At 44.8% G+C, this 25,193-nt stretch overlaps 1 protein-coding gene across 7 annotated transcripts in view; it reads left to right on the forward strand.

Annotated features, from left to right (window-relative positions):
• LOC139388422 (netrin-G2-like) overlaps nt 1–25,193 on the forward strand; it is a 166,035-nt gene that overhangs the window by 92,160 nt on the left and 48,682 nt on the right. For 4 of the 7 annotated variants that reach the window (XR_011629286.1, XM_071135072.1, XM_071135071.1 and 1 more), the window contains exons 4-7: nt 538–710; nt 7,589–7,624; nt 9,065–9,235; nt 18,672–19,010. Coding sequence is in view for 6 of the 7 variants with exons in the window: in XM_071135072.1 (XP_070991173.1) it covers nt 538–710; nt 7,589–7,624; nt 9,065–9,235; nt 18,672–19,010 (719 nt within the window). In the remaining variant the exon portion in view is untranslated. The remainder of the gene's footprint in view (nt 1–537; nt 711–7,588; nt 7,625–9,064; nt 9,236–18,671; nt 19,011–25,193) is intronic. The other 3 variants (XM_071135073.1, XM_071135075.1, XM_071135076.1) reach the window with 3 other exon arrangements.

Below are 25,193 nucleotides of genomic sequence, written 5' to 3' on the forward strand. Positions count from 1 at the left end.
CTCATCTGAAGTTGGTACAGCTGATCTGCCAACTTCAGTCTGTAGCATCCGAACAGTTTGGGCTACACACTAATATGACCCCTCTGTGGCAAAAGCCCACAGGCCTCACAAGACTTGTCTTAAGGTCACCCGGTACCCGTTGAAAAAATGAATGGAAATATACAGTAACAGTCAACATTTTTGATACAACTACTTATTCCAAGATTTGTCTTTATTTGGACTATTTTCTACATTGTAGAATAATAGTGAAGACATCAAAACTATGAAATAACACATATGAAATCTTGTAGTAACCAAATTTTTTTTTAACAAATCAAAATACATTTCATATTGAGATTCTTCAAAGCAGCCACCCTTTTCCTTGATGACAACTTTGCATCCCCCCCCAAGGGATCTGAATCTGAACTTCTTGACAAGGTGCCTAGGTGTTGGGTTAAAGTCGCTGCAATATGCTTAAGCGAGTACACACCACACATGCACACTTCTGTGCCTCCTTTCACACACACTCACACCCTTCTTCCTATCCCTTGTCCTCAGGTGTAAGTGTAACCTGCATTCGTCGCTGTGCCTGCTGCAAGAGGGAGACCTCCAGTGTCAGTGTGAACACAACACCACGGGACAGGACTGTCAGCGCTGCAAGAAGGGCTTCAAGGCCAAGTCTTGGAAAGCTGGCTCCTACCTGCCCACACCCAACGGATCTCCCAACACCTGTACGTATCCCCCATTTATACAGTAGAGTTCTATTCTATTCTGTTTCTATTCATTTCTATTCTGTTCCTTGGCCACTTTGAACAGGACCCACTTACATAGCTCACTCATACCAAGTGAATTGAATTATATTCTTTACAGGTCCCAATTAGTTCAATTATGAGAATTTTACAGTATGTTGGAACCTGTTTATGATCTTTTACATAAAATATTATGTTCTTATGTTCTTTTTGATTATTAATATTTAATTGAACCATCTGTGAAGGATGGATGTGGATTCCCCAGACTTCTCCAACTAATTTCCTGAATGAAATGAGAGATGAAGAGACAGAGTTGTTTTTCTCTTACCCAGTGCATCATTTGTGAATCGGGAGGTGACGGAACAAAAAGTTAGCGCGAGGGTAGAGTTACCTGGGGGGCTCTGAGGTTCTGGAACATTGTTAGAGTAGGGTTACCTGGGGGGCTCTGAGGTTCTGGAACATTGTTAGAGTAGAGTTACCCGGGGGGCTCTGAGGTTCTGGAACATTGTTAGGGTAGAGTTACCTGGGGGGCTCTGAGGTTCTGGAACATTGTTAGAGTAGGGTTACCTGGGGGGCTCTGAGGTTCTGGAACATTGTTAGAGTAGAGTTACCTGGGGGGCTCTGAGGTTCTGGAACATTGTTAGAGTAGGGTTACCTGGGGGGCTCTGAGGTTCTGGAACATTGTTAGAGTAGAGTTACCTGGGGGGCTCTGAGGTTCTGGAACATTGTTAGAGTAGGGTTACCTGGGGGGCTCTGAGGTTCTGGAACATTGTTAGAGTAGGGTTACCTGGGGGGCTCTGAGGTTCTGGGACATTGTTAGAGTAGGGTTACCAAGGGGGGCTCTGAGGTTCTGGAACATTGCTAGAGTAGAGTTACCTGGAGGGCTCTGAGGTTCTGGAACATTGTTAGAGTAGAGTTACCTGGAGGGCTCTGAGGTTCGGGAACATTGTTAGAGTAGAGTTACCTGGGGGGCTCTGAGGTTCTGGGACATTGTTAGAGTAGGGTTACCTGGGGGGCTCTGAGGTTCTGGAACATTGTTAGAGTAGGGTTACCTGGGGGGCTCTGAGGTTCTGGAACATTGTTATTGTAGGGTTACCTGGGGGGCACTGAGGTTCTGGAACATTGTTAGAGTAGGGTTACCTGGGGGGCTCTGAGGTTCTGGAACATTGTTAGAGTAGAGTTACCTGGGGGGCTCTGAGGTTCTGGGACATTGTTAGAGTAGGGTTACCTGGGGGGCTCTGAGGTTCTGGAACATTGTTAGAGTAGGGTTACCTGGGGGGCTATGAGGTTCTGGAACACTGTTAGAGTAGGGTTACCTGGGGGGCTCTGAGGTTCTGGAACATTGTTAGAGTAGAGTTACCTGGGGGGCTCTGAGGTTCTGGAACATTGCTAGAGTAGAGTTACCTCGGGGGCTCTGAGGTTCTGGAACATTGTTAGAGTAGGGTTACCTGGGGGGCTCTGAGGTTCTGGAACATTGTTAGAGTAGGGTTACCTGGGGGGCTCTGAGGTTCTGGGACATTGTTAGAGTAGGGTTACCAAGGGGGGCTCTGAGGTTCTGGAACATTGTTAGAGTAGAGTTACCTGGAGGGCTCTGAGGTTCTGGAACATTGTTAGAGTAGAGTTACCTGGGGGGCTCTGAGGTTCTGGAACATTGTTAGAGTAGGGTTACCTGGGGGGCACTGAGGTTCTGGAACATTGTTAGAGTAGAGTTACCTGGGGGGCTCTGAGGTTCTGGGACATTGTTAGAGTAGGGTTACCTGGGGGGCTCTGAGGTTCTGGAACATTGTTAGAGTAGAGTTACCTGGGGGGCTCTGAGGTTCTGGGACATTGTTAGAGTAGGGTTACCTGGGGGGCTCTGAGGTTCTGGAACATTGTTAGAGTAGAGTTACCTGGGGGGCTCTGAGGTTCTGGGACATTGTTAGAGTAGGGTTACCTGGGGGGCTCTGAGGTTCTGGAACATTGTTAGAGTAGGGTTACCTGGGGGGCTCTGAGGTTCTGGAACATTGTTATTGTAGGGTTACCTGGGGGGCTCTGAGGTTCTGGAACATTGTTAGAGTAGGGTTACCTGGGGGGCTCTGAGGTTCTGGAACATTGTTAGAGTAGAGTTACCTGGGGGGCTCTGAGGTTCTGGAACATTGTTAGAGTAGGGTTACCTGGGGGGCTCTGCGGTTCTGGAACACTGTTAGAGTAGGGTTACCTGGGGGGCTCTGAGGTTCTGGAACATTGTTAGAGTAGAGTTACCTGGGGGGCTCTGAGGTTCTGGAACATTGTTAGAGTAGAGTTACCTAGGGGGCTCTGAGGTTCTGGAACATTGTTAGGGTAGGGTTACCTGGGGGGCTCTGAGGTTCTGGAACATTGTTAGAGTAGGGTTACCTGGGGGGCTCTGAGGTTCTGGGACATTGTTAGAGTAGGGTTACCTGGGGGGCACTGAGGTTCTGGAACATTGTTAGAGTAGAGTTACCTGGGGGGCTCTGAGGTTCTGGGACATTGTTAGAGTAGGGTTACCTGGGGGGCTCTGAGGTTCTGGAACATTGTTAGAGTAGAGTTACCTGGGGGGCTCTGAGGTTCTGGGACATTGTTAGAGTAGGGTTACCTGGGGGGCTCTGAGGTTCTGGAACATTGTTAGAGTAGAGTTACCTGGGGGGCTCTGAGGTTCTGGGACATTGTTAGAGTAGGGTTACCTGGGGGGCTCTGAGGTTCTGGAACATTGTTAGAGTAGGGTTACCTGGGGGGCTCTGAGGTTCTGGAACATTGTTATTGTAGGGTTACCTGGGGGGCTCTGAGGTTCTGGAACATTGTTAGAGTAGGGTTACCTGGGGGGCTCTGAGGTTCTGGAACATTGTTAGAGTAGAGTTACCTGGGGGGCTCTGAGGTTCTGGAACATTGTTAGAGTAGGGTTACCTGGGGGGCTCTGCGGTTCTGGAACACTGTTAGAGTAGGGTTACCTGGGGGGCTCTGAGGTTCTGGAACATTGTTAGAGTAGAGTTACCTGGGGGGCTCTGAGGTTCTGGAACATTGTTAGAGTAGAGTTACCTAGGGGGCTCTGAGGTTCTGGAACATTGTTAGGGTAGGGTTACCTGGGGGGCTCTGAGGTTCTGGAACATTGTTAGAGTAGGGTTACCTGGGGGGCTCTGAGGTTCTGGGACATTGTTAGAGTAGGGTTACCAAGGGGGGCTCTGAGGTTCTGGAACATTGTTAGAGTAGAGTTACCTGGAGGGCTCTGAGGTTCTGGAACATTGTTAGAGTAGGGTTACCTGGGGGGCTCTGATGTTCTGGAACATTGTTAGAGTAGGGTTACCTGGGGGGCTCTGAGGTTCTGGGACATTGTTAGAGTAGGGTTACCTGGGGGGCTCTGAGGTTCTGGAACATTGTTAGAGTAGAGTTACCTGGGGGGCTCTGAGGTTCTGGGACATTGTTAGAGTAGGGTTACCTGGGGGGCTCTGAGGTTCTGGAACATTGTTAGAGTAGGGTTACCTGGGGGGCTCTGAGGTTCTGGAACATTGTTATTGTAGGGTTACCTGGGGGGCTCTGAGGTTCTGGAAAATTGTTAGAGTAGGGTTACCTGGGGGGCTCTGAGGTTCTGGAACATTGTTAGAGTAGGGTTACCTGGGGGGCTCTGAGGTTCTGGAACATTGTTAGAGTAGGGTTACCTGGGGGGCTCTGAGGTTCTGGAACACTGTTAGAGTAGGGTTACCTGGGGGGCTCTGAGGTTCTGGAACATTGTTAGAGTAGAGTTACCTGGGGGGCTCTGAGGTTCTGGAACATTGTTAGAGTAGTTACCTGGGGGGCTCTGAGGTTCTGGAACATTGTTAGAGTAGGGTTACCTGGGGGGCTCTGAGGTTCTGGAACATTGTTAGAGTAGGGTTACCTGGGGGGCTCTGAGGTTCTGGGACATTGTTAGAGTAGGGTTACCAAGGGGGGCTCTGAGGTTCTGGAACATTGTTAGAGTAGAGTTACCTGGAGGGCTCTGAGGTTCTGGAACATTGTTAGAGTAGAGTTACCTGGGGGGCTCTGAGGTTCTGGAACATTGTTAGAGTAGGGTTACCTGGGGGGCTCTGAGGTTCTGGGACATTGTTAGAGTAGGGTTACCAAGGGGGGCTCTGAGGTTCTGTGACATTGTTAGAGTAGAGTTACCTGGGGGGCTCTGAGGTTCTGGAACATTGTTAGAGTAGAGTTACCTGGGGGGCTCTGAGGTTCTGGGACATTGTTAGAGTATGGTTACCTGGGGGGCTCTGGGGTTCTGGAACATTGTTAGAGTAGGGTTACCTGGGGGGCTCTGAGGTTCTGGAACATTGTTAGAGTAGGGTTACCTGGGGGGCTCTGAGGTTCTGGAACATTGTTAGAGTAGAGTTACCTGGGGGGCTCTGAGGTTCTGGAACATTGTTAGAGTAGGGTTACCTGGGGGGCTCTGAGGTTCTGGAACATTGTTAGAGTAGGGTTACCTGGGGGGCTCTGAGGTTCTGGAACATTGTTAGAGTAGGGTTACCTAGGGGGCTCTGAGGTTCTGGAACATTGTTAGAGTAGGGTTACCTGGGGGGCTCTGAGGTTCTGGAACATTGTTAGAGTAGGGTTACCTGGGGGGCTCTGATGTTCTGGAACATTGTTAGAGTAGGGTTACCTGGGGGGCTCTGAGGTTCTGGAACATTGTTAGAGTAGGGTTACCTGGGGGGCTCTGAGGTTCTGGAACATTGTTAGAGTAGGGTTACCAAGGGGGGCTCTGAGGTTCTGGAACATTGTTAGAGTAGGGTTACCTAGGGGGCTCTGAGGTTCTGGAACATTGTTAGAGTAGGGTTACCAAGGGGGGCTCTGAGGTTCTGGAACATTGTTAGAGTAGGGTTACCTGGGGGGCTCTGAGGTTCTGGAACATTGTTAGAGTAGGGTTACCTGGGGGGCTCTGAGGTTCTGGAACATTGTTAGAGTAGGGTTACCAAGGGGGGCTCTGAGGTTCTGGAACATTGTTAGAGTAGGGTTACCAAGGGGGGCTCTGAGGTTCTGGAACATTGTTAGAGTAGGGTTACCTGGGGGGCTCTGAGGTTCTGGAACATTGTTAGAGTAGGGTTACCTGGGGGGCTCTGAGGTTCTGGAACATTGTTAGAGTAGGGTTACCTGGGGGGCTCGGAGGTTCTGGAAAATTGTTAGAGTAGGGTTACCTGGGGGGCTCTGAGGTTCTGGAACATTGTTAGAGTAGGGTTACCTGGTGGGCTCTGAGGTTCTGGAACACTGTTAGAGTAGGGTTACCTGGGGGGCTCTGAGGTTCTGGAACATCGTTAGCCTATAGAGTCCTGGAAAAGTTTGGCCTTTTATAAACTCATTTGATAAATAATGAAATTTTAGATCATTTTACATGACTGGACACTTAGCAGAATCTTTTTAAGACTGCACAACAGATTGAAATGACAGGCTATTTTGACACTGACAAACTGAGAATCTGAGATCAATAAAAACAACCTTGTCTTGAATCCATTAATAGCCTGGGCCTAGGTGTGAGGAGACATTGTACAATATGAGGAGGAAAGTATAGTTCTAAAAAAGCTTTCACTGACCCAATGATGCCCAGCTCACTTGCCGGCGATGTCCGATGTACTCTCTTGTTTTACTTTGTACCTAGGCTACTGTTCGCTAGGCCTATTTGGAAGTTGCTCAAATATTTTGGCAGCATACAGACAGATTAGAGACTTCTCTTTTCATCTGAAGGCATTTGCTTTCCAACCTGTGTTTTCACGCAATTTTATTTGAAATATTGCAAAAGGCCTGTTTTGGCTGCATGATGTTCACTGACAGATTTGCGGCGCTTTCCTGACACCTTGTGATTGGCATAGACACAATTCACAGCGAGGCAATTTTTTTTAAAGGGAGCTATTGATCCTCTATGGCGAAATTATAGGCCTAATCCTGGTGGACTGTTCTGAATGATTTGATTTATTTTTGAACAGAGAGCAGTAGTCCTAATTCTATAACTTTGACAAATGTATTTCAATTTATCAGAGGTGCTGCAGCACAAATCCCACGACTATGATTCTATAAGGAAAACATAATATTTCCACGAGAGGTACTGGATCCTGGCAAATAGGTTCCGTAACCAAACTAGAGGTTCCAGATCCTGTACCTCAGAGCAGAGAGCAGTGTAGTGTAGTGTGGAAGGGGGGATCTTGTTGGAGAATGTACTTTTGCTCGCACTGGCGATGATAAAATAATAATCTAGGCCAGGCAGCACATCCCATCCTGCCATAACTCCCCCCCCCCCCCCCAACCCCTCCTCTGCCTCCCTTCGTCCACCACTGCAGAGCGCCCTCCCTGCCTCCCAGCCTGGACTCTTCTGTCAGCTCTCTGGCAGATCAAGCCTGCTCTGGGGGCGGCCCAACTCCCCTGGCACTTGCCTGGTGGCGAGAGCCTATGCCTCCCCTATCATCCCATGATCAGAGAACCAGAGTTGGGTAGAGAACAGGGGCCTGGATGAACAGATTTGAGTGGTGTTCTACTGCAGAGGATCTAGTAGCAAACTGCATACAGATCAGAGTTCCTCTGTCCTCATCCCACAGACTGTGCAGGCTTTTGTTCCACCCCAGCACCAGCACAACTAATTTAACTAATTATGGCCAAATTATTAATGGTAATTGATTGGTTGTATCAGGTGTGTTGGTGATGTTGGGCTGGAGCAAAAGCCTGAACACTCCTGTGGGTACCCACCAAGGTCAGGCCAGGATTAAAGAAAGCTGATATACAGTTTTTTGACGCACAACATGCACAAGATCATTCTACAGAGTGTGATTAACAAGGTCGGGAAGACTGCATAAATAAACAGATACTTATACACTTTCTTTTTCTTCTTCCCTCTCCCCCTCTCTCGCCCTGTTTTTCAGGTGCAATCGCTGGTGCCCCCACAGGCGGTGGTTCTAGTAAGTAATAACAAGCCAAGAAGAGGATGTTGCATCCACATTTACACTCTCTCTCTCTCTCGCTCTCTCTCTCTCTCTCGTTCCATATCTCTGTTCTTCAGCTTCCGCTCTTCTTCTTTTGTTGGTTGCAGTGCTGGACTTGTCTTCCATATCATTGATAGGACGTCCTGTACGGTTGCCACCATGGCATCGAAATGTCCTTTTTTATCCCAGCTACACTAGCTTCCACTGCAGGAATCTTTTCACAGTTCTGTCTTTCTTATGTTAGAATGAAGTCACTGGTGGAGAGGCATGGGAGAGAAAAAGAGAATTAAATAAAGAGGGGGAAGAGAGAGAGCAGGGAAATGTGGGCTGTAATGCGGTGTGTGTGTGTGTGTGTGTGTGTGTGTGTGTGTGTGTGTGTGTGTGTGTGTGTGTGTGTGTGTGTGTGTGTGTGTGTGAGAGAGAGAGAGAGAGGGATAGGAAGTGAGTATGAAAGGTAGAGAGGGGGAGCAGGGGAATTGGTAAGTGTGCTGTAATGCGGTGTGATTGTGGGTGAGGAGCTCCTAGAGGAATGAATAAAATGGAATTTGATTAGGGATACTCTCTGTGGAGACACTCTCAGCTCAGAGCGCTTAGATGGAAATGATCAGCAAAGTGGCAACATCAGACCTGACAGACAGCACTGGGCTCTCCTGGTTAGTCTACAGGACTTTTTTTGCACGGAATTGATCTTTTTCACAAAATATAGCATGTTACAAACGGCACCCCATAGGACTGACTAGGGATCTTTGGGGTTAAGATAGACTTGTAAAACTATTATTAGACTTGGCTTAAAGCTATTCAAGGATAAAAAAATATGACATATGCTTTTAGACTAGTCATATGTAGGACTAGCCAATGTTGTAGTGCAGGGGCAGGCAACCCTGGTCCTGGAGTACTGCAGGAACTTCATGTTTCTGATTTAACCCACCTGGAAGACCAGGTGTGTTGAATTTAGGCAATCACTGAACTGATCAATTATCTCAGTTGGTCAGGGCTGCGTTCAGTACATGAAAATGTAATAGAATTTTTAATTGAACAGAAGCAGTGCTGTACTGAATGACCAGTTGAAAAACCGGGACGGGTTGGATTGTGGGTTCAAAATGTACCGCTGCTCTTTAAATAAGTCACTCGTTGCCTCAAGCCACACCCCTGCACACCCACTAAATGGACCAAACGTATCTCAAAGTCTGTTCAAGAACGTTTTGGGAAAACGTGTCGTTCAGTACAAACCATTCCGCAATGTAACAAATGTTCAAGCACCAGTGGTTTAGGGCCTAGTTGGAACAAAATCCTGCAGTACCTGCGGCACTCCAGGAACAGGGTTGCCTACCCCTGTTGTAGTGTTTCAGTGGATTTTATGAGTGGAGAGGGGGGATGTTTTGTTTGTTCGTCAACTTGGAATCTGTTTTCTCACAGAACTGTCAGAAACTTTGCCTTTGACCACCACAACCACTACTTCAGCCCCCACTACAACCGCCATAAGTGAAAGTGAACCTGAAACTACAACCGTATTTCCCACTACCACACCAGAACCAGACCTGACCACAACCGCTACTCAAGAAGCTTCTTCTACTACTACTCAGGAAGGTGGGCACCTAGAGAAGATAGAGTTAGTGGTAGTGGGTAGAGTAGATATAGGTACAGTAGAAAAATATAGACTTATCATAGACAATAATTGTGTGTGTGTGTCATGTGTCTGTGCCCATGCACACGTGTGTGTGCATTATCATTAAAGTGCACTCTCTTTTGTCAAACCATCCATCATCTTGGATGACATTAATGCCAGATGTGATGTGTCCGTGTAGTCCATCCATAGGAGAGAGTGGGCGTTGTGCTACTATAGAATGGATAGGTTGGCTGGATTCTTTCTGATTGACTGGATTTGAGGAGCCCCTATCCGACAGGACCAAACACCCTGTCAAGACCGTGAATATAAAGTGGTCCTCAGAACCAGGTCTAGTCCCGACCGACAACGGTCCTAGGTTAAATTTAAACCTGACATCTTGGGAGCCAGAGGGCCAATCGTGTTCCTCCGGGAAAAGCACTTAGTGTGTAGGGAGGAGGGAGGGAGAGGACGGCGAAAGAGGGAATGCCAGGAACGTCGTGTCTGATGTCGTCAGAATTTTCTTTGAGGAAATCCATTAAATGCTGTTGTTGAATTGCACAGCACTTTTCTGTATTTTAAGGCCGATGTCAAGAGCTCCTATAGAGTCACTGATGAGCTGTGATTGAGGAGCAGCTAACTAAAGCTTTAAAACATAAAAAAGAAACAGTCTCGTTACCAGTCTTGTGTGCATGTGTGTGTTTATGGATGGCTCAGCGAAACTCATATATCATCCTCCCGGGGATCCGAGCTCTCACTCACTCCCCCACCTCCCCATCACCTCCCTACAGGTAGAGTATGCTGTGACCAGGAGTCCACCCCCTTCTCATGGATCTAAGAATAAAAACCCCGATAATTCCAAGTCCAGTCATAACACACGTGTGTGCGTGCGTGTGGGCACGGGGATGCTTCTTCCCTGCAGAAAGAATGCACATTCCATCCACGCGAGTTTGTCTACAGAGTTAGAGAAGTGTGTCATACTTAATTAAATAAGGCACAAGAGGCAGTGCTGTGTCATGAATACAGTTGCAGGTAAATGGCGTTGTTTGGCCCTACACAATAACCGTCATCATGGTAGCATTCACATTAATGTAGAAGTGTTTAGAAACATATTCTATTTTTATTTACAATAAAAGTGACACCAAAATGACAGTACATTATTTACTGTTAATTTCTATTGGACACAAAATAATCTGAAACGCAATGTGAAATGCTGTAATTTCTAAACGGTTCACCCAATATGGATGAAAATACCCTCAAATTAAAGCTGACAGTCTGCACTTTTACCTCAAAGTCAACTCAAATCCATGTTATATTTCAAATCCAAACTACAGAGCCAAAACAACAAAAAATGTGTCACTTTTCAAATACTTTTGGAGCTCACTGTAGGGAAAGGGAAATGGGATACCTAGTCAGTTGCACAAATGAATGCTATTCTTACAAAATGTGTCTACCGCATTTAACCCAACCACTCTGGATCAGAGAGCTGCAGAGGGCTGCCTTAATCTGTAGATCCACTCTCCCTTATTAGTCTCATGGGCCTCCCTCCCCCAGCCAGTCAGCCGGTCAGTCTTTGCTACTGAGCATGCTCAGATGGACAGGGAATTAGTAGTCCAGTGGCCAGCCAGAAGGATCTACAGAGCTCTGACCCCATTGGTCAATTTGGCCAGATGGGTGTGGGGAGGGGAGAGGAGAGGAGGGCTGGTCAGATGGAGAATCTCAATTGCATTCTATCCGCGTCCTCTCTCGTTGCTTCCTTCTCAAAACTCATTGGAGGAGAAGGTCGGAGGGGAGGGATCTTTGGCTTTCTCATGCAATGCGATTTGAGAAGGAGGCGAGGAGAGGACACGAGGAGATGCTATTGAGATTCTCCCAGAGAGACCAAATCCTTGGGCCCACTTGACCCCTCCCCTTCCTAAATCTGCCTTTGCAGATAGAGGCCTTGGCAGGTCAAGCGGCATTCCCTATCTGCTAACTAAGAAACACAGACACTTGCTGCGCAAGCATACAAACAGTCTATCCTCCTATGCTCTAGTAAAAGTCCAGTAGGACTCAACTTTGCATAAACATTACCATTTATTAAACCCAGAGAAATACAAACCTAATAACAATGTAGTCTGTAGGATAACACATGTTTTGTTTTTTTTTACATCCTGTCACTCATCTGGGTGTTATTAGGTGTTCTGGGAACGTTATCTCGATCCCTCCCTGAGTCACATTACCATTGTTAGCGTTGCACAAATGGCTGTCTAGCACTGCAGTAACAAATGCCAGGCACACCAAAACTGGCAGGCGGCATTAAAAGTCATTGTGATCATTTATCCTGCCTACATTAACCCAAACAAGTGACAAATTGTCTCATTTTACGCACATGTGTTTGCGTGACAGGAAAGAGTAGAAATACAAGGGACGTAGGAGTATATGTGTTGTGTGTGTGTGTGTGCATCTGCGTGCATCCATCTGCGTGTGTGCTTGTATATTCGTACATACAGTACATATGTGCACCTAGTTAAGCTGCAGCTGGCCCAGAACATCTTGCTCTTCATTGCAAATCGGAGGGCCTGTTGTCTGGACCTCTGGCAGTCTCTATGGGTGTGCCACAGGGTTAAATTCTCGGGTCGACTCTCTTCTCTGTATACATCAATGATGTCGCTCTTGCTGCTGGTGATTCCTTGATCCACCTCTAAACAGACGACACCATTCTGTATACATCTGGCCCTTCTTTGGACACTGTGTTAACTAACCTCCAGACGAGCTTCAATGCCATGCAACTCTCCTTCCGTGGCCTCCAACTGCTCTTAAATGCAAGTAAAACTAAATGCATGCTCATTAACCGGTCGCTGCCCGCACCTGCCCGCCCATCCAGCATCACTACTCTGGACGGTTCTGACTTAGAATATGTGGACAACTACAAATACCTAGGTGTCTGTTAGACAGCGAACTCTCCTTCCAGACTCACATTAAGCATCTCCAATCCAATATTAAATCTAGAATCGGCTTCCTATTTCGCAAAACAAAGCATCCTTCACTCATGCTGCCAAACATACCCTTGTAAAACTGACCATCCTACCGATCCTCGACTTCGGCGATGTCATTTACAAAATAGCCTCCAACACTCTACTGAACAAATTGGATGCAGTCTATCACAGTGCCATCCGTTTTGTCACCAAAGCCCCATATACTACCCACCACTGCGACCTGTACGCTCTCGTTGGCTGGCCCTCGCTTGATACTCGTCGCCAAACACACTGGCTCCAGGTCATCTACAAGTCTCTGCTAGTTAAAGCCCCCTGCCTTATCTCAGCTCACTGGTCACCATAGCAGCACCCACCCGTAGCACATGCTCCAGCAGGCGCGTGCTGTACAGGTGCTACTGTTCACCCCCAAAGCCAACTCCTCCTTTGGTCGTCTTTCCTTCCAGTTCTCTGCTGCCAATGACTGGAACGAACTGCAAAAATCACTGAAGCTGGAGACTCATGTCTCATACTTAATGAGGACTAGCTTTAAGCACCAGCTGTCAGACCAGCTCAAAGATCACTGTACCTGTACATAGCCCATCTGTATATATCCCATCCATCTACCTCATCCTCATACTGTAATTATTTATTGATCTTGCTCCTTTGCACCCCAGTATCTCTACTTGCACATTCATCTTCTGCACATCTACCATTCCAGTGTTTAATTACTATATTGTACTTACTTCGCCATCATGGCCTATTTATTGCCTGCCTTATCCTACCTCATTTGCATACACTGTATGTAGACTTTTTTCTATTGTGTTATTGACTGTATGTTTGTTTATTCCATGTGTAACTCTGTTGTTGTTTGTGTCGTACTGCTTTGCTTTATCTTGGCCAGGTCGCAGTTATAAATGAGAACTTGTTCTCAACTAGCCTATCTGGTTAAATAAAGGTGAAATAAATTTAAAATTATCAGAGGGCTAATATTAATAGTATGCATTCCCGTCTATCTTAGCTAAGAGTTGAGGAAAGACTGACTGCGTCACTTCTTGTTTTTATAAGAAACGTTAATGTGTTGGAATTTCCATATTGTTTGCATAATCAACTTACACACAGCACTGACACACACACTTACTCCACCAGACATGCCACCAGGGGTATTTTCACAGTCCCCAGGTCCAGAACAAATTCAAGGAAACGTACAGTATTATACGCCATTCCATCTCATATAGAGCAAGTGAATAGCAAACCTAGTTTATGTACTGACATGTATGTGTTACTGATAGATGCACACACACACACTACATGTTGATGTTTTTAAATGGTTGTTGCCATTGGCGTCAGCTAATGGGGATCCTAATAAATCAAATCAAATAAAAGTGTGTCATTGGACGTACTAACTCTATGGCAGCACTCAAGGGGCTTTCATTTTTGAGCTCTCCCCGTAGATTTTGCGGAGACATAATGAGTGACAGAACACAGAGCCAATCACGGTGCAACTAGAGAACGTTACCAAACCCTACGCTCTGTATTTTCCACTGGCTGCCCCACCAGCACAGAAAGCACTGAGCTAGGCTGAAACACCTGCATTTTGGAGCTGCCTTACTCAAGGAAGAAAAAAAGAGACTATATTTGTATGCAGCTTTTTTGTAAAACAAATTTTTTTTACATTGTTTGTGACACATATTAATGCCAAAATAACAGGCAAAACAGGCAACAAAAACCATTTATATTTTTTGCATTTATTTCTTTAGCTAAACAGGTGGGGCTCAAGACAGGTGAGGCTCTGCCCTGTTTGATGGGTCACCAATTACCTATAGTCATCCACAGACTATTCACTCTTAGAAAAAAGGTTCCAAAAGGGTTATTTGTGGAGGGGCCTACCAAGAACCGTTTTAATCTGAACAACTGCTTTTGGAAGACAAAGGTTATTTTAAAGGCAAAGGGTTCAATCGAGAACCTTCAACATCCTAAGATCCGTTTTTTGGAAGAAGTATTATTTGATGATTCCTTAGAAGGCAAGAAGGGTTCTTAGAAGGCAAGAAGGGTTCTTAGAAGGCAAGAAGGGTTCTTAGAAGGCAAGAAGGGTTCTTTGAAGGCGAAAAGGGTTCTACATAGAAACATATATAATATTTCCCGGCATGGTCTATTGCAGGGCGATTTTCTAAATGGTTCCTTTTAATATCTGTGTTTTTGCATGTACATTGAATGATTGATACGTTTTATGCTACACAAAGATAAATAGCATACATTTTTCTAAACTAATCCAATCTGTTAGAAGTTTGACTCAATGCACCCGTTACTGAGATAGTTGTTCCAGTTTAGATTATTGAGGTAGTCGGTATTCAATCTTCCCTACCCTGGCAGTCATTCTGAATGCAGGTTGCGGGTGAATACAAATTCCAACTGTTGGATATCCTAAGTCTGGCTCGATTCCTATAGGAATTACAAATCACTTTGCAAGCCAGCATGATGTGACTTGCAGGCCTGATGTGGCATGTAAAACCAAGAGTTTCCCAACACCACTGTGTTATGGTAAAACTAGGCCATCAAAGTAAGGCCTTGTGATATATGTAATGTAATGTATTGTCATGAAGTTCCATTTTAATGATAACATTTGCCTAGATCAGGTTTTCTTAAACTATAGTTTGGGACCCAAATTGGGCCCTGGGCATCTATTTCTTCTTAATTTGGGTTGTTTGAGGACAGTCTCATTTGGGTCTCGAGCTGAAAAAGCCTAAAACGGCCATCTCCTCCGGCGCCATTATTATAATGTATCTAATTCTGACCTAGATAGTAATTTGGTGAAATCCACAGGCCTTTAAAAGGAAAGAATTTAACAACCATGTCTGCGGTCACTAATACTGCTTTCACACAGTATTTAGCCTCCCTTACAAACAGGCCCCTTTTATACCTCCCGTGTACATGCCAGCATACAGGGGACAAGTGTTAGTAGTGGTGTGCAGATGTAGGTGGTTGTCTATTTTCATAAATCTATTGAGAATATACACCATCCAAAATAAATACATTATTAATTCATTTAGGCAGGTCCTAAAAAACGTTTTAAGACTAATCAAATGTATTTTAAAATGTTTAATTAGGCCTATGTTGCGAGTCTGTGCAGCCATGGCTTCCACAACGTCTGTGTACGCTATCCCTGATGCACTGAAAATGAAGTATGAACAATGAAGTAAGCTTCATGCGACATCTTTTTGAGAGCGAACCCATTACACATTTTTGTGCGCCATCCAAATGAAATCAATAGTTTGTTATTTTGTTAATTAAACTGACAAGACACCCAATCACAGTCAAAACACATATATTTTATAGTAAGAATATAACAGAATAAAATACAACAAATATTTTCCCCAGACAACTTGTGTCACGGGAACGTCTGGAACAGCTGTCATATAAAACAGTTATATTTTGAAACAGAGCCCAAGCCCATGCTTTTTTTAAATCCACATTTCATCTCTTTCCTAGGCCACATTATTACATGCTAAATGTTTCTGATAAGTTATAGATGAGCAACTAATAGATAAGCTACAACCTCCACTTATTTGCCCAGCCAGAAACCAATTAGCCAAATATCCTATACAGTCAGAGTTCCAGTGAAACAAGTCCGTGAAGTCACAGGCTTTTGGTTGGGAGTAGGCCTCGGCTACTAAGTGACTGCGAGTGAAGAGCAAAATGATCCATTTGTTAAGCTACATAACATGACAAAATGTTCTAATAAATTAGCCAACTAGACAAGATGATCATAGGCTGCACTCACCTCAACTTAGTTAACATTTTACCGGTGTAATTGTAGCCTAACCAATATCCAAACGGAGATTCAGGGAAAACTAAAATCAGACATTTATTGATTTACCAAGACGAGTCCCCACGCTTGTCTCTTAGCAGCTTGATGGCGTCAAAACGGTGCTGAAATGATCATCTAGTTCAGGGTTTCCAAAACTCGGTCTTGTGGCCCCCCCTGGGTGCACGTTTAGTTTTTTTTCCCTATCACTACACAGCTGATTCAAATAATCCAAGCTTGATGATGAGTCGGCTATATGAAAACAAAACGTGCACCCAGGAAGGGCCCTAAGACCGCGTTTGGGAGATCGAGTTGACCACACGCGGGTAGGCAATTGCTTCAAATGTATTACAAGGATTGGTTGACTTTGCAAGTTTCAGTGTGCAACAATTTGATACTGTACATGACTTCAATTGCATTAGCCTATATTTTCATCATTCGGTGATATTTATTCCCACAGTAGCCTAATTCTTTATGTATCCATCCAGTTGTGGTTCGGAAGACGTTGCATGCTTAGTGGTGGGCTATGCGAAAAGATGGGCGAAGGGACATGCCTTGCAAAGTTTAGAACTGGTAGGAAGATGGTTAACAGGCGAAGCCTTAGCCACCATCAAGAGTTTAATTGAGAGCGTAATGTGTGCCAAATCCGCCTTCAGCGTTTGCAAACATTGTATGCAGAACTTTATTGAAATGATTACTAGGCCGTTTGGAGGAAATTCAAGTTTTGGCTTTGATACTGGCAATACCTTTCAGATATAAAGAAAAGGTGATAAACCTGGTGGGGAAGTGCCTTAGTATGAAAGGGATATTACAAAAACAGTGGGGTGGTAACTCTACAATTCACTCCAAAAGAAAAGTTACCTTGGAAAGTAGGAAAATTAGGCTTTACACCATACAGTGTTAAAACAACACCAAAAATGACTGACTGTAATAGTGTTTTTGTTTAACACTAATAGGAGTTAACTCTAGATCAACACTAGTGTTGACAATAAATAACTCTGTGAGTGTTAATTAGCCTATAGTGTTACATTTTAGTAACACTGGCAAGTGGAATGCAGTGTTAATATTTTACATGAACACTCAAAATGTAATACTATAATCAGAGTGCTTTTTACACTCTGTAGAGTGGGACCATATGTACTCTGAGATAGTGTTAACATGAACTCTTTAAGTGTTGATTTAACACTGCAAATTATTTTGTGATATAGCCAACCATGGACTATTGAGCTATACTGTATGTATTTAGCTTGATATTTAGAAAGCCAACATCCAGCTTGTTATTGATGCTTTAACACAAAGAGCTAGTGGCCTTTGTAGTACACTAGTGCAGGGGTTCCCAAACTTGGGTCCGCGGAGGTACTGTGGCAATATTCAATATTGCTAGCAACAACAGATTAAATGAATTTGGCCAAGGCGTCCGTGGAACAAGTTTAGAGGGTGCAATACAATAATATGTAATATTATTCATCTACAATACAGGCTAGCTTAGATGCACAACAGGGCCTGGGAGGCTCACAGGGATCCATGGTACTCGGTAAAAAATTGCAATATAATTTAAACTTTGAAACTACAATGTGTAGAATTGACAATGTGTAGACTTGCAGGAATGTGCATTTAAACTGCCATTTTTTTCTCTCTGTTCCATGGAAAATGGTGTAGAATTGCAGGAATTTACCGTGAAAAAAGCAATATAAATGATCCCTGATGCTAAGAGGGGGGCCTTTAAAATGTTAGTTCCCAGGGCCCCAGACCCAGGGCCCAAGACTTGGTTAGTCTGGCCATGCGCTGCACCAGTCATAGTAAAACGCCTTGTATGTTATTTTTATCGCACTGTAAAGTCAGAGTTGTGTTCTGATTTTGAGGGGGTCCCTAATGAATTTGCTATCACAGAAGTCCCCAAAAAGTTTGGCAACCCCTGTATATTAGCTAATAGGGCTAGCATATAGTACACCAGCTCTAGTATAAATCTTTGCTTCTATACTGTATATCTAATGTGTATGTATGACATCAGTATTTACATGTTGTGTAGATTAACCTCTTAAACTGATGTATATAATTTGCATTTATCCATATATCTAATGTACCACAAAAGGTTGCAAGTTCATATCCCCAAGCTGACAAGGTACAAATCTGTCGTTCTGCACCAGAACAGGCAGTTAACCCACTGTTCCTAGGCCATCATTGAAAATAAGAATTTGTTCTTAACTGACTTGCCTGGTTAAATAAAGGTTAAATAAAATACTGTAAGCCTGAAGTGGACCATTAGTATTGCAATCAGTGTTCTCTTACCACAAGCATCTTCTGCAGTAAACTAAATAGAACTTGTCTTTGCAGTAATGCCCCCCCCCCCATAGGTGGGAAAGGTACAGCTTTTGAGTTTAGTCAATCTCAGCCGTGTGAAATCACACTTCCATCATGTCTTCACTTCTGTGCGTGTGCCTGCAAGTGTTTCGCGAGTGTGTGCTTGTGCATGCTGACACTTTTGTGCATGTGCTTATATGCACATTTTGCAAGTCTGTCTATGTGTGTTTGTGTGTGCGCGTACGTGCGTGGGTCAGAGAAAAGAAAAGCTTGGCTTTCTTAGGATAACCAATCTGAGACAACATTCCCTATGCTAATGCCTTACACCACTCATTTCTCATCCCTTTCTCTTTCCTCAAGAGCCCATCATTTCAACCGAGGCCCCAACCGACACCACCACCACTCCCCCAACAGAGCCCCCTGTTACGGACCCTGAGCCTCCCCTCATTTACACCATCACCCCCACCGATTCCCCTCCACCACCTCCACTTATAGAGGAAAAACGTACAACTTCCATCTACATTACCACAGAGGCCACGCCCCCTACAACCACCCCTCAGTCTATCACAGAAGAGTCCACACCCCCTCCACCGATCATGGAGGAGCTCACGTCACTGTTCCTGACCGAGAGCACTGCCCCTGTCACAACACCGCCCCCAACGGAGCTGCCTAAGCCAATGGTTGTAGAGAGTGAAGAAGGTAAGCCAGACCCATAGAGTAGTAGTTTAGAGTAGATGTAGAGTAGAGCTATAGCCTCTAAACTGAAAAGCATTCTGATTTATTTGAAGGATTCCTGTGGTGTGGCGTCATAGAACTATAATCTATTTTCTCTCTGACTGGCTTCCCTCAGAGGTAAGGCCTGGAACAAAAAGGGCTATTTAATAAGGAGTGTCCCCTTACATTACACAATAATCATATTCGATGTCAGAGCTGCTCATTCAATTTAGATAATGATACTGAAACCCAGTTCATTTATGTGTGTGTGTGTGTGTGTGTGTGTGTGTGTGTGTGTGAGAGAGAGTCTAAGTGTGTGAGAGAGTCTAAGTGTGTGTGAGAGTCTAAGTGTGTGTGAGTGTGAGTCTAAGTGTGTGTGTGTGTGAGTCTAAGTGTGTGTGAGTGTGTAAGTGAGAGAGACAGAGAGAGAGAGAGCGTGATAGTGAGAGAATGTGGAAGGGGAGGGAGAAAGCTAGAGTGAGAGAAAGGGAGAGAGGGTGGGATAAAGTCCTGCTTCACTGTCAGTGTGAAATCAGTGTGATTTCAACACGTTTCAGAGACACTGGGTTCCTGTCAAGCTACTGGCAGAGGAATAGCGGGGAGGGAGTGAGAGAGAGTGAGAGTGAGAGAAAGGTACTGTAGAGAGGGGAGGCCAAAACAAAACCCATCCATTTGCATCATCACTCCCAGAGAATGGTTTTACACAACTCATAAAGAGGCCTTGAACCACTCTTGATCAAACTTGCTGTCAACACACAATTTCAAAGGTCTATACTCTATTCACAATTTGCTCCATATTCGACAATGCATAAATTCACCTCCTTCACAATTTACAATTCCATGTAGGCTACCTCCACATCTACGGCATTCATATTAGGAAGATGTCAAATTTCAGGTAAAACTCTGTCACGACTTCCTAATATGGATGCAGTATTTCACTTTATGTCAAGGAATTTTGGTGGCTGGAATGACATGCTGCCAGGCACTGTGAACATGATTCTGTAGGGAGGCAGTCTGCCTGCTGGTTGAGAATTGGTGTGTGGAGTCAGGGAGCTCTAGAGGGCAAACAGTGTTGCTGTGTTGACTCTCGATCAAACTGCTGGCAGTGACCAGAGCAGATGATCTGAGAGCTCCATCACTGTCCTGCTCCGCTAAGCTGCCCTCTACACACACACACACACACACACACACACACACACAAATCCAACCCCATCTCCCTGGGTGTGTGTGTGCGAACGTGCCATTCAGACAGTGCGGGTTGAGCTGACGAGCCGATTGAGATTAATGCCGGTATGGCTGTGAAGCGCTCTCTCCCCCAAGGCAGCGTGGGTAACTGAGATTAAATGCATTTATGCTCTCTGTTTTGCTAGATCAGCCAGTGTAACTTCAGTGTCCCTGAGAGATCAGCCCCCATAGGGAGGTGTGTGTGTGTGTGTATGTGTGTGTGTGTGTGTGTGTGTGTGTGTGTGTGTGTGTGTGTGTGTGTGTGTGTGTGTGTGTGTGTGTGTGTGTGTGTGTGTGTGTGTGTGTGTGTGTGTGTGTGTGTGTGTGCGCGCGCGCGCGCCCTGGAACTGTCCTGTTGCAGAAGGCCACTTCACACCTATGTATTAGGGACCAGGTTGCCAGAGAGCATAGTCAGCTGGTCAGCAAACCAGTGGCCCAGCCTGGGGCCTCCAACCCCAGTCTGCCCTTGAACTCTTTAGTTTTTTCCAGGATGGCAGGTTGAAACAACCTCTATAAACTCCTGTCCTTCACCTCAACTCCCATCTGGACTTTTTCCACATGGACAATCCTGCCTCTGGGCTTCCTCTGGACATCCTTTAGTGCATCACTGAACATAAAATGATCACTTACACTATCAATTACACCTGTTTCCTTCTATTCTTGTTTCCAGTGTGCCTGTCTGTCCGGTGTGGCAATAAAGTGTGAGTTGTATCCATGTCCCCTGCTGGTTATTCAGTCCTCTTACCGGGACTCTGGGACCGTTGCACCTATAATCGAAACTGGCATCTTTCAGAGTCCACCACCATTTGGTGGCACTCTTTTTCAGTGTGTGTGTGTTTGTCCCCACTGGGCAAAAACTGGTTGAATCAATGTTGTTTCCATGTCATTTCAACAAAAAAATGTAGAAAACTGATTGGATTTGAAAAAAGTAATCAACGTTTTTTCAGCCAACTTTTAACCTAAATCCAATGATATGGTGACATTTTTTGTTGATTTCACGTTGAATTAACATTAGTTGACAACTCAACCAAATGTAAACCAAAATTAGACAATGATATGATGTCTGTACCCAGTGGGTCTTCTCTGTGGTATCCCTGTGTACATGCATACGTGTGTGTTGTGTTTACGCACGTGTGCATGCATGTATGAGGAGGTGTTAACCAATCGCTACCTATTCCGTATGGAGAATGGGAAGAGGGAAAATCACGAGACTCAAACATGAGGGGGGATGGGGGCGGGGTCACGTTGATGAGGTATGATGGCTGGGAGCCAGCTGTGTAAAGCGGGACGAGGGGGACAGGGTGCTCTGGGAACAGCTGCCAGTGTCCCCTCTCTCTGCGGCTCAGCAGCACGATCTATACTAGGATCAGTTGGCGTGGAAGGGTCACCGCCTGGGAGGAAAATCCTCAGGGAGCGTGTAAGCTAAATTATCCTCTAGGTAAGCTCCATAGAGATGAATAGCGGGCTCTTATGTGTCTCCGTCACAGAAAAGGCCATACCTATGAATAGATAGGCAATGGCTCTCTATGGCTGTTGATAGAGACTACTTCTAGGGTACACCTGGAACCATACATAGAACAGATTGTATTTCTATGGCACCCATACACCCAGTAGTGCTGCGTAATCAATATGTGGTCATTGAATGGTCAATAGCCTGTTCATCTTAAAGGTCCCTAACAGTCAAAATCATGTTTTTCATCCAACTGGATGATATTTGGATGAAACTAGATCAAAGTAGAGTATCTCAGCAATGTGAAATGTATCTATCTCCAAAGTATGTCAAACACCATGTCAAACACTTTGATGCAGGAGGCTGGATGGAGGCAGGATTATTCAGGGCTTTTTGTGACGTCACAAAAACCCTCATTTTAATACATAAGTACAGTCTTGTAACCAACATCGCAGAAGGCATCTTCGCAGAGGGGCGTGGTTTACATAGCTAGGTAGCTAGTCTACTGGTGCCAAAATTTGACTGCAGTGTGTCAGCAAATATAATAAGTTGTTTCCCCTATTCATCAAAGGCAAATATACTTGTGTCTGGTGTTAGCTAGTTATTGGCCAGCTAGGTCTTCAGCCAGTATTTGGGGGAATGGTTGTCCCAAACACTGACGCAGTTGTCATGTCATTACATTAAGAGACATGCCAAACAAGAAATTCATACAAACTTCTTGACATCATTGATAGTCAAGATACACTATATATACAATAGTATGTGGACACCTCTTCAATTTAGTGGATTCGTCTATTCAGCCACACCCATTGCTGACAGGTGTATAAAATCGAGCACACAGCAATGCAATCTCCATAGACAAATATTGGCGGTAGAATGGCCTACTGAAGACTTCAGTGACTTTCAACGTGACACCGTCATAGGATGCCAACTTTCCAAGAAGTCAGTTTTTGAAATTTTGTCAATTGTAAGTTATGGTGAAGTAGAAAAGTCTAGGAGCAGCACAAGTTCACAGAATGGGACCGCTGAATGCTGAACCGCTTAGCGCATAAAACTTGTCTGTCCTCGTTAGCAACACTGACTCCCGAGTTCCAAACTTCCTCTGGAAGCAATGTCATCACAAGAACTGTTCGTCGGGAGCTTCATGAAATGGGTTTCCACGGCCAAGCAGCCGCACACAAGCCTAAAATCACCATGTCCAATCCCAAGCGTCGACTTAAGTGGTGTGAAGCTCGCCGCCATTGGAGCAGTGGAACCGCGTTCACTGGAGTGATAAGTCACGCTTCACCATCTGGTAGTCCGATGGAAAAATCTGGGTTTGTCAGATGCCAGGAGCACACTACCTGCCCGAATGCATAGTGCCAACAGTAAAGTTTGTTGGAAGAAGAATTAAGGTCTGTGGCTGTTTTTCGTGGTTCTTGCGAGGCCCCTTTGCTCCAGTGAAGGGAAATCAACGCTACAGCTTACAATGACATTCTAGATGATTCTGTGCTTCCAACTTTGTGGCTACAGTCGGTGTGGAAGAACTTGACTTGCTTGCACAGAGCCCTGACCTCAACCCAATCGAACACCTTTGGGATGAATTGGATCACAGACTGCGAGCCAGGCCTAATTGCCCAACATCGGTGCCTGACCTCACTAATGCTGTTGTGGCTGAATGAAAGCAAGTTCCCACAGTAATGTTCCAACATCTAGTGGAAAGCCTTCCCAGAAGAGAGGAAGCGGTTTTAGTAGCAAAGGGGGGACCAACTCCATATTATTGCCCATGATTTTGGAATGAGATGTTCGACCAGCAGATGTCCACATACTTTTGGTCGTGTAGTGTATATGAATATTGTCTGAGGGTCAACATATATATGTCATGTACCAAGACCTCACCCTGTTAAATTTAATGTAAAATTGTCCAAGATTAACCAGCTACCTAGCTATCTTAATACACATTGCTGACAGTTCTATTTGGGCTAGCTAATTTATATAGACAAAAAATAATAATATATATATATATATATATATATATACACTGTATATACAGTTGAAGTCAGAAATTTACATGCACATTTCCTGACATTTAATCGAAGTAAAAATTCCCTGTTTTAGGTCAGGTAGGATCACCACTTTATTTTAAGAATGTGAAATGTCAGAATAATAGTAGAGAGAATTATTTATTTCAGCTTTTATTTCTTTCATTACATTCCCAGTGGGTCAGAAGTTGACATACACTCAATTAGTATTTGGTAGCATTGCCTTTAAATTGTTTAACTCGGGTCAAAAGTTTCAGGTAGCCTTCTACAAGCTTCCCACAATAAGTTGGATGAATTTTGGCCCATTCCTCCTGATAGAGCTGGTGTAACTGAGTCAGGTTTGTAGGCCTCCTTGCTCGCACACGCTTTTTCAGTTCTGCCCACAAATTTTCTATAGGACTGAGGTCAGGGCTTTTTGATGGCCACTCCAATATCTTGACTTTGTTGTCCTTAAGCCATTTTGCCACAACTTTGGAGGCATGCTTGGAGTCATTGTCCATTTGGAAGACCCATTTGTGACCAAGCTTTAACTTCCTGACTGATGTCTTGAGATTATGCTTCAATATATTCACATAATTGTCCTGCCTCATGATGCCATCTATTTTGTGAAGTGCACCAGTCCCTCCTACAGCAAAGCACCCCCACAACATGATGCTGCCACCCCCGTTCTTCACGGTTGGGATGGTGTTCTTCGGCTTGCATGCCTCCCCCTTTTTTCTCCAAACATAATGATGGTCATTATGGCCGAACAGTTCCATGTTTGTTTCATCAGACCTGAGGACATTTCTCCAAAAAGTACAATCTTTGTCCCCATTGTGCAGTTGCAAACCGTAGTCTGGCTTTTTCATGGCAGTTTTGGAGCAGTGACTTCTTCCTTGCTGAGCGACCTTTCAGGTTATGTCGATATAGGACTCGTTTTTCTGTGGATATAGATACTTTTGTACCTGTTTCCTCCAGCATCTTCACAAGGTCCTTTGCTGTTGTTCTGGGATTGATTTGCACTTTTCGCACCAAAGTACATTCATCTCTAGGAGACAGAACGCGTCTCCCTCCTGAGCGTTATGACGGCTGCGTGGTCCCCTGGTGTTTATACGTGCGTACTATTGTTTGTACAGGTGAATGTGGTACCTTCAGGCATTTGGAAATTGCTCCCAAGGATGAACCAGACTTGTGGAGGTCCACAATTATCAATTTATTTTGATTTTCCCATGATGTCAAGCAAAGAGGCATTGAGTTTGAAGACAGGCCTTTAAATACATCCACAGGTACACCTCCAATTGACTCAAATTATGTCAATTAGCCTATCAGAAGCTTCTAAAGCCATGACATCATTTTCTGGAATTTTCCAAGCTGTTTAAAGGCACAGTCAACTTAGTGTATGTAAACTTCTGACCCATTGGAATTGTAATACGGTGAATTATAAGTGAAATAATCTGTCTGTAAACAAATGTTTGAAAATTTACTTGTGTCATG

The sequence above is a fragment of the Oncorhynchus clarkii genome, chromosome 29 (genome assembly GCF_045791955.1).
Source record: "Oncorhynchus clarkii lewisi isolate Uvic-CL-2024 chromosome 29, UVic_Ocla_1.0, whole genome shotgun sequence".
NCBI classification, from domain to species: Eukaryota; Metazoa; Chordata; class Actinopteri; order Salmoniformes; family Salmonidae; genus Oncorhynchus; species Oncorhynchus clarkii.